The 13,677-nt window shown below is 42.5% G+C and overlaps 1 protein-coding gene across 1 annotated transcript in view; it reads right to left on the bottom strand.

Moving 5' to 3' along the window:
- Positions 1-13,677, bottom strand: part of LOC138964788 (receptor-type tyrosine-protein phosphatase epsilon-like) — a 76,052-nt gene that overhangs the window by 1,536 nt on the left and 60,839 nt on the right. Inside the window, exons 8-23 of the mRNA XM_070336835.1 lie at positions 12,749-12,852; positions 11,923-12,329; positions 11,502-11,592; positions 11,175-11,254; positions 10,708-10,744; positions 10,434-10,531; positions 6,969-7,100; positions 6,522-6,679; positions 5,831-5,966; positions 4,352-4,495; positions 3,469-3,568; positions 3,142-3,215; positions 2,787-2,927; positions 2,250-2,381; positions 633-784; positions 43-178 (exon numbers count right to left, since the gene is read on the bottom strand). Coding sequence (XP_070192936.1) covers positions 43-178; positions 633-784; positions 2,250-2,381; positions 2,787-2,927; positions 3,142-3,215; positions 3,469-3,568; positions 4,352-4,495; positions 5,831-5,966; positions 6,522-6,679; positions 6,969-7,100; positions 10,434-10,531; positions 10,708-10,744; positions 11,175-11,254; positions 11,502-11,592; positions 11,923-12,329; positions 12,749-12,852 — 2,122 coding nt within the window. The remainder of the gene's footprint in view (positions 1-42; positions 179-632; positions 785-2,249; positions 2,382-2,786; positions 2,928-3,141; positions 3,216-3,468; positions 3,569-4,351; positions 4,496-5,830; positions 5,967-6,521; positions 6,680-6,968; positions 7,101-10,433; positions 10,532-10,707; positions 10,745-11,174; positions 11,255-11,501; positions 11,593-11,922; positions 12,330-12,748; positions 12,853-13,677) is intronic.

Raw genomic sequence — 13,677 nt, 5'->3', positions numbered from 1 at the left:
ATTTTATTTTTGTAAGGTCAGACAATATCCATGTATACTCACAACAGACGACAGAGCCTTTGGTGTGACGCTCTGCACGTGTCTGACAGTCATGTACACGTCAACCTCACGGTCATACGTCATGCGGTTGATGATGTCACACAGGGCACAGAACAGTCCGCTTTTCCCAACTCCATCGCTGCACAGCACAATCATTTCAAAATTTTGATTTGAAATAAAGATTCATTTTTGGTTGTTCCCTGCACAGCCAAAATTGAAAGCACACAACAGTTAGAACAATGACAACGCATAAACCATTTTCTAATAAACAAAATTAATGCAATTGATGATTCACAAACCCAAAACGATTCTTCATAAACTTTGGCGTTTAGCAAATAGAAGACATCTCCCACCCCCCCCCCCCCCCTAGATAGCCGAGATAACTGAAGGCACCCTTACGCATTTGTCTGTTAGTTTCAAAGCTCTAAGGGCCATCCGAACAAACAGAGACAAAATAGGACAAAGATTCGTCCTCCCTCCAACTCCTCTCCCGCCTCCAAAACAATAACAACCCACCAACCAATCAATTCACCCAAAACATTGTTTCTACAGCCAGAAATATTACACAATGTAAAATATTCTAATTGTCCGACCTGCATTGCACCACGAGACGGTCGGTGTTGGTGTTCTCCTGCAAGGTGACCAGGGTGTCAATCAGATGCAGGATGTCGGAGGTGCTTCCCCCCACCTTCCCTGTCCACCCCTTGTACTGCAGCAGTTCCACCACTCGGACAGATTTTACTCCCTGATCAAATTAGAAAATGAACATTATTTAATGCATCGTACTTCTCTATCGACTTTTTGAATGAGATTTGTGAAAGAAGACTGAACAATCAACGGAACAGCGGTAACAGTATAGTTTTTGAACAAGGAGGAAAAGCCTAACAATTAGCAGATAATAGGAAAAATCGAAGAGGAAAAGGTGTTCGATGATTCAACTTAACCAGTTTCAATACGCAATACGTAATGCGGCAAGGAAAAGAGAGAGAGAGAGAGAGAGAGAGAGAGAGAGAGAGAGAGAGAGAGAGAGAGAGAGAGAGAGAGAGAGAGAGAGAGAGAGAGAGAGAGAGAGAGAGAGAGAGAGAGAGAGAGAGAGAGAGAGAGAGAGAGAGAGAGAGAGAGACGCTTTGACATTTTATTGAATAAACACGAAAGTTCATTTCAAAATGGGTTGGTTGGGGTAAAGGGTACAGCTTTGCGAGACATTTGCAACAAAACACAATATTCATCGTTTCCGTCGCGGCATGGAAACCAGACCGCGTTGAGTATCTGTGTCTTCTAGGTTTAGCACAGTCGTTCGCATCGTGGAGTGAGATCTTTTATCATCCAGATTGTCAATCACCTGGTGCACTGCCTATACCACCGCTAATATTACGCACGATCCTCAGTGTCACATTTGTCAAGAGAGAGCGATAGAGTTCTTTCCATGTCTCTTATACTTGAGGCGTCTTCGCACATTTCATCTGGTGAATCAAATGGAATGTCACAATTTGTGCTGGTCCTTCGGGCAGGTGTTTCTGTCTCTATGTTCTTTAAGCTGCAATGTCCCTTACGGCGCACACTGTCACTGACTGTAGTGTTGATGTTTTTTTGCACGCTTTTCATCACCTTTGACACCACCGTGACCTGTTTTCCTGGCTCTACTGTGTGTCACCACGCCTGGCTGCGTCAAATTACTCATAACATTGTTCTTACAGCGTATTTCACGTGCATGTGCGCTGGCTCCTCCAACAGTGTGTTTGTCGACTTGTTCACGCTGTTTGTCAGTAACAATGCCTTTACTAGCTTTGCCATTTGTTTTAACTGTAGCGTCATCTTGGTTTCGTAAAGAAAGAGGTATTTCTGTTTCTCCTACCTTAGTCTGTCCCTGTCTGAGGTTAGCACGATGTTGGTCCCGTCGTATTTGCGAAGGTGATTTTTTCTTCCACTGTGACAAGGCGGGTGTCGTGGCGGCCTCACGGTCTGCAGCTGTCAGGCGAAGCGTGAACACAGCGTTTCGGCCTTTGCCAGAGACTTGCCATGATGTGACTCTGTTTTTCGCCAACAGAGTGGTCAGTAGGTCGCATGCTGCTGCTGGTAAACCGGCAACGTCCATAACTCAGCGTGGATAAGCAAAAGTACCTGAGAGCGAAAAGTACACACGTCTTCTCTCCACCGCCGGTGACCTTGACCGTCGAGAGAGAGAGAGAGAGAGAGAGAGAGAGATAGACCTTCTTTGCCAGATTGAGACTGTAGGATGTGACTTTGGATCCTCTGCGTTCCGTCTTGCTTGTCAGGTAGACGGAGTAAGGACCAAATGTGAGCGTTTTTCCTTCATTGATTGGCCAGTACTGACAGTAGGGCTGCAACAAATATTACTAAGAGTCTGGTCACTTCGTTTTTTTACTGAAACAGGCAGCTCTGAAACGATCCTTTATATTTGGTTACTGTTAGCGATTAGCAACACACTTTTACATGAGCTGTGTCAAACGTGTTTATTGGCACTTTTCAATAAATGCTTCTGTATGTTTGTCTGCAAATTTATTTTGTGATTGTTTGATCTGTTATATTTTTCGGTTATTCAACTAGATAAAATCAAATCTGTCAGAGCAATTCATTTGTAAACAACATTGGTTTTCAACAATTGTTTTTTTGGTTAAAGACAAATGAGTAGCTGCACCAGGAGATGTATCATAATTATTATGTAAGAGACACTAGGATGACAATCCCGTTTATGTACAACTATTCCGTCAGAAGGGATATCGTACCTTGACTTCCTGTTCCTCGTTTGGGGAACTAAGGGAGACAATTGCACTGACGTCATTTCCGTAGACAAGTCTCCAGAAGTCGACCAGTGTAGAGGGAAGGGGTAGCTGTGTCACTATGCTGCCCCGGTGGTCCCGGAACGTCTGAAACAAACAATACTGACTTAGGCTCAACGGAGTTTGCAAATTAACTTATTGTGCTTTAAAAAAAACAAAACAAAACTTATTGTGCTTTGTATCCTAAATTCAAAAAATTACCACAAGAGGTCCACGTCTTTTGAGTCATACATAATAAACTCGGATTTAAGTTTGCTATAAATCACTGTTACAATGACACTAGACTGTATGTAACACTCACCGGCATGAAGACAGCGTTGATGTACTGATTCCGGCCCGACACGTGCTCGGTTAGGTAGACCAGATGCTCGTCCGCTGCAACACAGTCACAAAAACATGTTATCGCTTTCACTAGACGCTTTGCTCTTCGCACCTGTGCCTGCTGCGTGTACTCATAGTGATCAAGTGACTTAGAAAAGAGAGAGAGAGAGAGAGAGAGAGAGAGAGAGAGAGAGAGAGAGAGAGAGAGAGAGAGAGAGAGAGAGAGAGAGAGAGAGAGAGAGAGAGAGAGAGAGAGAGAGAGAGAGAGAGAGAGAGAGAGAGAGAGAGAGAAGGCGTCATAACTTACAGGGCAGGATATCAGGGTTCCTGTTCTTGGCCACATTTTCCGCCAGGCTGGCAGTGTCATGGTGGTGTGCCGGAGTCAGAGTCAGCATTTGCTGCAGGGTCTGCCCAACAAATTAGTCACATATATATATACTAGATGATTACCCGCTTCGCCGGGTACCGGCTTCGCCGGGATACCCTTGGTTTTTCTGTTCATCCATTCCCAGTAACTCTTCCTTATCTTCTCCAGTGTTTTGCGTTTATCTCCCTTCCTTCGTGTGGCGTCAATCCATATTCCCGTTACTATTTTTAGAAGGTCACTGTCCACAACGCTCAATCCATATTCCCGTTACTATTTTTAGAAGGTCACTGTCCACTACGCTCCTTATCTTCTCCAGTGTTTTGCGCGTTTATCTCCCTTCCTTCGTGTGGCGTCAATCGCGTACGGTGCGAAGCCGGCGTACGGTGCACAACTCACCCGGGTATTCGGCTCTACTTCTTACCGGCGAAGCCGGCTACCCGGCAAAGCGGGTATTCATCTAGTTATATATAGATGGCACAATCTGTGTGCCCATTGGTTTAAAAAAAATTAACATATTTGTGTATTTACTTTGTGCTCCAATTTAGAGCTTTAGAGAACAGTGGTGATAAAATCGATGAAGAAGAAACGGGTACCGATGTTTATTGTTGTGGTTCTAGAAAATTACACAATCTTTTCCCTTACACGTTACTAATCTTCCACGCCTGTTCGTGAGCTAGAATCATTATAAGATCCATATCTAGTAGTCATGATTTACTATTTGTTAAAGATAATCAACGACATAAAACACACATCACACAAACAAACAAACACAGGAACAAACACACAAACAAACAAAGACGTTTTCATTAGCCATTCAAATCACCTGGAATTCTTTGTCCACACGGGGATGGGGTTTGTCGGAGGTGATGTGTCCAGTGAACATGGCATCAAACTCATCCACCGAAACGTTGGTGCCGTACGCTGTGTAGGCCTCCAGCAGGGCTTTGTGCAGGAACAAGTACTGGTCCTGTATATAAATGATTTTGTGTGTTTCAGAATTCTCTGTTCTCCGTATATCATCGTGATTAGTGTCATCATGCACTATGTTAGCTTTGTAGTCCTGTCGTTTCTGTCTGCAACACATTATTCTAATTCGTGGTATTATCAAGGTTCCCATCTTTCTTTCTTTATTTGGTGTTTAACGTCGTTTTCAACCACGAAGGTTATATCGCGACGAGGGAAAGGGGGAAGATGGGATAGGGGAAAGGGGGGGGGGGGGGGGGGGGGGAGATGGGATAGAGCCACTTGTTAAGTGTTTCTTGTTCACAAAAGCACTAATCAAAAAATTGCTCCAGGGGCTTGCAACGTAGTACAATATATGACCTTACTGGGAGAATGCAAGTTTCCAGTACAAAGGACTAAACATTTCTTACATACTGCTTGACTAAAATCTTTACAAACATTGACTATATTCTATACAAGAACCACTTAACAAGGGTAAAAGGAGAAACAGAATCCGTTAGTCGCCTCATACGACATGCGGGGTGCAGAGAAATAAGGATGTGGAAAAGAAGACTTTTGGTAAGTGAAATAAAGGTGATGGATCCAGTCAGGTAGAAATAAGACAACAAGAAAAGAATTGGAAAACTGCAGGGAATAGTAAGGAGAGTTTTCTTGGAAGGAAATATAGGTGAAAGGACTGGTAAGGCAGAAATAAGACAAAAGAAGAGAAGAAACAGAACCGTTAGTCGCCTCTTTCGACATGCTGGGTAGCATCGGGTAAATTCTTTCTAGTCCCAACCAATAGGGGACTCCCCCTAACCCGCGGGGGGTATCAAGGTTCCCATGCCAGTTTGTTTTGTGTAAAGTAGATTTCTTGTCAGAAGTTCCACTTCAAAGGTAAAGACCTCCCCGTTTAAACAGGGATGTTCACGTACTCAGATCTGCCTAGGCATTTACATGGGATATTAGGCACACAAAAAAGTCTGTTTACGGTAACATTGGCAAAAACAATAGGGTCGGTAGGGGGGGATTGTTTTTCCTCCAAAAAACCATATTTTTAGGTGTTTTTTCTTTCTTTTTTTTTTCCAAATGCCAAAAAAAAGTCTAGGGTCGCGCGAAAAATAGGGTCGATCGGGATACCGTAAACAGACAATTATTTTGTTGTTGGCCTTAGACCATCCCTCCACTTAGACCCACATAACACAAATCAACACCCCGACTGCTTCCTGTGCACAACAGGACTTGCCTTGTCCAGCATAAAATCCTACCAATATTACACGGGGTTTACTGTGCCTTTCAAGCTGTCATGAACTTAAAGCTTTCCTTGGATGTGAAGAACTGAAGCTCATGGATTACTCACAACAGCCTGCACCATCAAGCAGCGTTTCTCACGCAGGCGTTTGACAAGGTCAAGGACATTAATGTGACCTTCCTTGACTGCCATGTCCACGCCAATCTCAAGGCCGATGTAGGTTCCGGTTCTTCCGACACCGGCACTGTGACGAAAAAGCTTGTTATGGCGATATGATCACAGTGTGTGTGTAACGATAATTGGTCATTGTCCCACTTTTGCTAGCGTTCAAACAGGTATGAGCTACTGAACATAAGTCAACACGGTTAGAAATAAGTGACTCGAGTGTAGCAGTGGTAATAGTTCATCTGGAAAACCACGACAACATATATCTCAGCTATGCCCTTGCATGTGTTGTGCAGTCAGATATTTTAATCATCTATTTCAAAATTTTGCATGTGCAGAATTCATATTAAGTTTTAAAGATATTTTGAACAAAATATACTCTCAGAATTTAAGTTCACAACACCTTTGGAAAAATACCAATTAAATGATAAATCGTGAATTCGAGCATGGCAATCTGAAGTTTCGCCACTTAGTTTATGCTTTTATCGTCGGAAATACCTGCACCCTGGCGCACAAGTAGCTCATCAACAAACAGGTGACTGGTTAATTTGTGACGTCACAACATTAGCGTGCAATAGTAGTGTTGGTGACTTGCTGTAACTAACGTCGTAAGGAAGAACAATCTAAGGCAAACCTGCAGTGAACGAGAACAGGCGGAACAGAAGCGCCGTCTGCAGGCTTTGTCCTGTTGTGGACGTAACGCCAGAACGTGACAAGGGAGGTAGTCGTGGGTGCACCGTGATCAGGCCACGACACGTAGTGGTACTGGGTGACCTCCCTTGACTCATCGCTCTGAAATTGACACGCCACATGGACTGTTTACTGTCACATATGTTGACGAATTACACATATCAAACACCAACAGCATTCTCAACCGCATGATGAAGCATATGAGTAACGTGTAAAGAATAAATCTGACTGACAAATAGGGTGACAGAAAGTAACGTAGGCCTAAAAAAGCCATCTTTGTCAGTCGGCGTCCATCTAACTTTCACGCTAAATAAAGGGACAACAAACGAACAAAACACATTTCAATTCCGTCAAAGAATACGAACTAGACAATGCTGATGCTGTGGCTTACCCCATCTCGCTGGACGTTGAAGGTCCTGATGTAGAAGTCGTCTCTGCACTGGACGTGAGTGGTGGTCACTGTCACAGGGCCGAAGGTGTCCACACCGCCCTCCTCCTCCGGCCAGTACAGCTCGCACTTGGGCTAGCATTCACATGACACCCAGTTAACAGAACAAATCACACAGTGACAGTGTCACTCTGCTCATCTGTGGGCTAACATAAGACAACCGGTTATTTTAACAGAACTAATCGCACACTGTATCACTCTGATAACCAGTGGGCCAACCGACTCATTAACAAAACAAGTCACACACCGTATCACTGTGCTCATCTGTGGGCTAACATGGGACAACCGGTTAACAGAATGAATAACACACTGCATCACTCTGCTCTAGAATTAGTCATTACCTGATACCAGTTTATTATATAAGTCCATACAGAGCAAATAGATTTGAACCGACAAGTTTGACTCGCAGTTTCCTAGCGAGCACATAAAGGTTAATGTCTTAGATTTTAGACAGCAAGAATTTCTTGGCACAAAATCCAGTATTTGCATAATAGACAAATTTGTTCAGAGCGTTTTTTTTTCTGTTTTTACATTTAGTCAAGTTTTAGTAAATGTTTTAACGTAGAGGTGTATGTGTGTGTGTGTGTGTGTGTGTGTGTGTGTGTGTGTGTGTGTGTGTGTGTGTGTGTGTGTGTGTGTGTGTGTGTGTGTCTGTGTGTGTGTCTGTGTGTGTGTGTAGAGCGATTCAGAGAAAACTGCTGGACCGATCTTCATGAAACTTGACATGAGAGATCCTGAGCATGGTACCTCCAGATGCTATTTTCATTTTGTTGATAAATGTCTTTGATGACGTCATATCCGGCTTTTTGTGAAAGTTGAGGCGGCACTGTCACGCTCTCATTTTTCAAGCAAATTGGTTGAAATTTTGGTCAAGTAATCTTTGACGAAGCCCGGACTTTGGTATTGCATTTCAGCTTGGAGGCTTACAAATTAATTAATAAGGTTGCTAATTAAAGTTGTCATTAAAATCGATTTTTCGCAAACAGATTTAAAATTGATTGCATCGTATTCTTCATCACATTCTGAATCTAAACACATATACATATGTCATGTTTACCTTAAAATGTGATCACCATTAACGAAAATAGATTAATTTGTCTTACGATTAAAATTTAAGAAATCGATCCAAAAATGATTTCATCTTATTCTTCATCATTTCCTTTGTCACGATTTAGTGACATGGATCGAGAAAGTGTCACTCTGTGGGGTGCCTTCTCTTGGTCAATTGCGATAGAAAGCGCCTGTGCTTTCTGTCAACGGCTGGGTTTTAGCTGACCGAGCAATAGCGAACACGGGAATTTCGTGTCGCACGGATTTCACGTGGGTGATTTTTGCTGTCGGGGCAAAACTGGCGATAGCTGAACTTGGAATGTGACAAGGTTAGTCACGTGTTATTGTCAAGGTTGTCTGTTGAGACATGTTAACTACACACTCGAAACTCAGCAGCGAGAGAGAAGGGTCGGTGTCAGAATTCTCCTACAAGTTTGATGATCTTCAACACGTTTAAATACTTTACTGAATATCAACGTGCCAATGCTGCTTATTGCCAGTAGGGCTTAAGAGGAACTACAAGGACAGACCACCTTCTCGCTGTATACATGCTGGCTGACAGTCGGGGCGTCAAGGTTTCTCCGCTGTGCGTTTTCACCGCATAAGGATTCAACGCGAGAGGAGGATGACGGTATTTCTGTGACGAACAGAAGTCATTCGAAAGGAACCGGTTTCGCTTAAAAGAGAGCTACCTACATAAGGCTGTTGAGGTAATAAATCATTATTTAACGCTGTTGACGAGTCTGTGTTTGTGGAATGAAATACTCTCTGTTGTTCTTTCCAGGTTAGCGCATAATTTGCTCTTTGTGACGCTAAAATACTAATCTGTATATGGTTTTTGCAGATATGGAGAGAAGGAAGGAAAATAGCTGATTTGTTGTTGTAAAAGTCCGTTTGTGCAGGCCCACGTGCTCGATGAAATACGTCAGGGTGACATGTTTAAAGGTGGTGTGTGGGGGGTAGCATGACATGTTTAGTGCACCGATGCTTTTTGTTGCAGCCTTCTTCTGTTGCTGGCTGTTTCAACTGCCTACGTATTCTACTACGTGCTACGCCGGGATGCTGTAACCAGGTCGTCCGCGGCATTGTTGTAACCTGCTGTACTGGTGATTTGCTGTCGTTGTCGTTGTCCTGCCCATCTACGCGTCTTCTACATCTTTCTGGTAGACTACGGGGAGGACCTTCAGCGACTGAGTGAGGCGCCTGATGTCTCCACTGTTCCCTGCTTCGTTGCCACGCTAACCGGCACTACATTCAACGGAGCAGTTGTGGAGACTACAGACTAATTACGGGCCGCCCACTCAGTGGCAAAAAGCTAAGTTGCACCATGTCTTTTGCACCCTTACCACCAAGTCATCTGTGTTATTAATGATTATACTCAGTGGTGACGACGTGGGGTGTGTGACACCTGCATGAATTAGCACTTTAAGGCAGACAGCTATATTTTCCTAACTATACACGGGATCAGCGTGTTATTATTATTTTCTGTACTTTAACTGGCATTGTTGTCAGTGACCGCTTGTTTATTACGTTTTTAACGTAAAAAGAACATCTTTTGGAGTTAAGTCTCGAGGGAGGTGGCGTGATATTACATAAACAGGCGTCTAAAACTTATACTTTTGTTGATTCTATTTATTTGTATGACTGCGAGAGTGGATCGTGGTGTGGTTAGTTAGTTAGAAATAACTAATCGTTCATAACCACCTTATTGTGATATTGAAACGTGACATCCTGATTCTAAAAACATATAGATATGATAGGTTGTATTCAAAACAAGCTCAGAAAGTTAACAAGAATACAGAAAAGCGCGCTTTCCTGCTTAGCACAATACGCTACCGCGCTAATCTGGCGTGTCAATATCACTATGTTTTGCACGTGGAAGGTGAGCGATTTCTTTCATGCGGGGATTGACGAAGCTGTACTGTCTTGGTGAAAAAAATACAGTGCGTTCAGTTTCATTCCGTGAGTTCGACAGCTTGACTAAATGTAGTAATTTCGCCTTACGCGACTTGTTTTTTCTTAAACTTAGTGCCATAACTGATTTCTTTACCATTAAAACGCCAACAAGGGTCTGAGTTGACAGACAGATACACAAATAAAAGCGCGATGCATACAGATATACAAATACAAGTTTGATGACACTTGTATACAATTTCTTTTCTTTGATGGGACGCTGACAGAGGGGACAACATAGATATAGGGCATGTGTCTTCTGTGGTCAATCCTGTTTTTGACAACTACTGCCTGAAATGAATTAAGAATACAAACATACATGTTTATAAAGATGAATGAATAAATAACGACTAATTCTAAATATAAAAGTAAATTCGTAAAATTAATAGATTAAAAAAGGCGCACTTTTCCTCTTTCTTGAATGTTGGTGAGCATGACAACGTGTGTTATCTGCTCCTGCCAGATCATGCGCCAGAGGTCGCCCACAGTGTTGTCCCTTGGCCCTGTGACATGGGAGCAAGAAACACAGTTGTACTGTCCTGACAGGAGTATGTTACGTAAAAGTAAACGTAAGCATCTTGGGTTTATGCGTAAGAGAGAGAGAGAGAGAGAGAGAGAGAGAGAGAGAGAGAGAGAGAGAGAGAGAGTGTGTGTGTGTGACTAAATGGTCATTATTTACCTTGAGCTGCGATGAATTGCTTGTCCAGCTGGTAACCCTGCAGTGACAAATTGTATACTGAACTGAAAAAGCTTCGATTAAGAAAACAACGACACAACAAATTCACACACCAGTACTTGGCTACTCAAAACACACACACACACACACACACACACACACACACACACACACACACACACACACACACACACACACACATTTATAGCTACCTGAAAAAATCAAAGAATCGGATATACACACAAACACACAAGTCATAAAGAAATAAAACAATAATTAAAGAAACAGTATTCTTCCTTCAAATTACTTAAACGTCTTCACATCATTATCTGAACGAGCATTCATATATTGAAACCCCTACAAGTGTTCCACGAGTTTATCATTGTTTAGCAAAAGTTTTTCTTAAAACGACAATCAAGAAAAATTAATGAAAGTATTAGAATCAACTGTAAAAGAGAAACATGTCCTACCGAAACATAGCTCGCGTTGACAAAATCGGTAGCCGTTCCTTCTGAGTATCCATCGCTCAGTACAACTAGGTTGCGGTCATCTGAAAGAATATATTGTTTAGAATGAACCAGTTGATCATGTGAATCATTGTCACCATTGTATTTTATAAGTTAAAATGGTTTTGTTATGTGTGTGTGTGTGGAATAAATGTTATTTTCTTAACATATGCCACTGTTAGTTTAGCAAAATGTTTTTAAGTAAAGTCCAATACAAATGACACAAATAAAATATTAAGTATGTTCGCTGACGTATTTTTACATTTCAGTAGCAGATTAAAAAATGCTTACAGGGTAGGATGGCAGCAAAGCGGTTCTTCTTGAAGTTTTTTTTCAGCTGGCCGATCTCCTGGGGTACACCTTCAGGCATGCTCTCGAGTGTCTGATGAAGACAGACAAACACAGGTGTATATATAGAATAACACACACACACACACACACGCACACACACTCACACACACACCCGCCGATGCAAGTCAGAATTGACATTTGTCCAGCAAACTGTGTTCTTAACTTTGTGCTTATCGAAACTGTATTAAACCGTATCAGAACTAACGGATTGTGGAACACAAATCTGATATGAAAAGTTACGGTTACTTGGGTCCGGGGAAGCTGCTACATCGCAAAGATCTTCATAGTTGCACTCATATTTCTGCTAGCTTTTCCAATCAGTGCCAGCAAGTTTACATACACACTAGATTAGTTAACTTACAGCAAATTCCTCCTTCAGTTTTCCCGAGGCCAGGGCGTCCACCAAGTATTTCTGCACGGCGTCCAGCTGGGGCTGCGTGGCCTTAAAACTGGCGTACACGTCTTCGTCGTCGTTGTAATACACGTTGTCGCCCTCATCTCCCTCGTCGTAGTCAGCCGGGTCTGCCACTTGCTGCGTGGAGACCGGGCTCCCAGGTCTGGGCAGTGGACCGCTTGCTGGTGCTTGTCCTTGACTTTGTGTTAGGGCAGAGGCTGGGGCCGCTGACGTGGAGTCTTGGTGTGCCGAGATCTCTGCGGTGTTGTAGTAAATGTGACCCGAGTCTTCTTGGTTAACTCCCTTGCTTGGTTTGTTGGCGACCATCGGTTTAACAGCCGCGCTGGGTTTGCTGGATTTGAGAACCTCGTAATCTGTTGCACAGTTTGATTATCGTGAACATATCTCAACGCATGCTATGTAACGTATTACCCAACATGTACCCGTTTTGTGCACGTGTGAATGTCCGGAAACACACTGTCTTGCACTGGCTTTGAAATGAGCCATTGAAATGACATAATGAGGTAATACTTTTGTGAACTTTGGGAAGCACACATCAACCTGTTATCGAGTTTTAATGCTATTCTGGTGCAGTTTATCCAGATTAGGCTAGTGGCATCAAATGAAAGAAAGGTTTCAGACAGAGCGGGTGCCAATTCGGTAAACGAATATGCACGCACACTGATTGTATTAACAGTTTACTCTCGGTTTACCACCACGAAGAAATAAATGCAACAGCAAAAAATAAGTTAATAGCAAGTCACAAACGCTAAATAGAGGAGGAAAAGATTACCTGTGACAGGATCAAAAGACAGTGCTGTCTCTCTGTTGCCGTTGACAGTGTCGGCCGAACCGTTTGTGTGTGGTGACCCGGCTTCCGATTTGTTTTTTCTTCGCCTGTAATCGCAGTATGTTTTGTGAATGAACAAATGAAATGTTTCATTAGAAACCAATGAATGAGTCAAAGTCTTCATATAAAACAACGGAAAAATGTGACCCTCCACCACGAAATGAGTCGCATGTCACCTCGCGCGGTCCTGCGCTAGGCTTAATGTAAGTCCGGGGAGTGTCTGGTAACAGTGTGAGGGTCACCTTAGTCACAGGCTTATAACTCAAACAGTTTTTGCTCTTTTCTAAAACGGTTTTCACCATCTACATTTTATCTACAAAATAAAACATACGTCTTTGGTATTCATTAGATTGAGTAATTAGATATATTCCGCCCGTAGGAGTGTATTTGCCGATTTGGTGAAACATATCTACAATACTCTGAAATAAGTAAGAAAGGCGGGATATCCTGATGGAGGTTTTTCGCTTTTATGTCAAAGAATTATTTATCCATCTTCTTTATTTTATGAGAATACCCTACCGTATATATGATCTTAGAAACCAACTCATCTAGTTAATCCGTCACATGTTATAAGAGAGAATAGAGCAGTAGGCTACTCATTTCTGAATTCATTTTGTAGATTGGCGCAGGTGTCCGAAATGAATTAATTCAGTGGACAAAACATCCCACACTTTAAGCAAGCAACAAAACAAAACAAAACAAAACAATCATTTTTGGTATTGTCAAAGTAGAAGGATGCTTATGTTCTCGGTGGAATTCTGGAGGAATACAGGCAGTCCTTAATTTTGCCCGAAGTTGAATTCGCGAAGACTTCTTATTGTCTTTTTACCCAAACATTCAGTGCCAAAGCTTCGTGCAGCGAGCTTTGTGAA

Source organism: Littorina saxatilis, linkage group LG4, assembly GCF_037325665.1.
Source record: "Littorina saxatilis isolate snail1 linkage group LG4, US_GU_Lsax_2.0, whole genome shotgun sequence".
In the NCBI taxonomy this organism is placed as follows: domain Eukaryota; kingdom Metazoa; phylum Mollusca; class Gastropoda; order Littorinimorpha; family Littorinidae; genus Littorina; species Littorina saxatilis.
The sequence above is the reverse complement of the archived record's forward strand: the minus strand, read 5'-3'. Positions and strand labels throughout refer to the sequence as shown.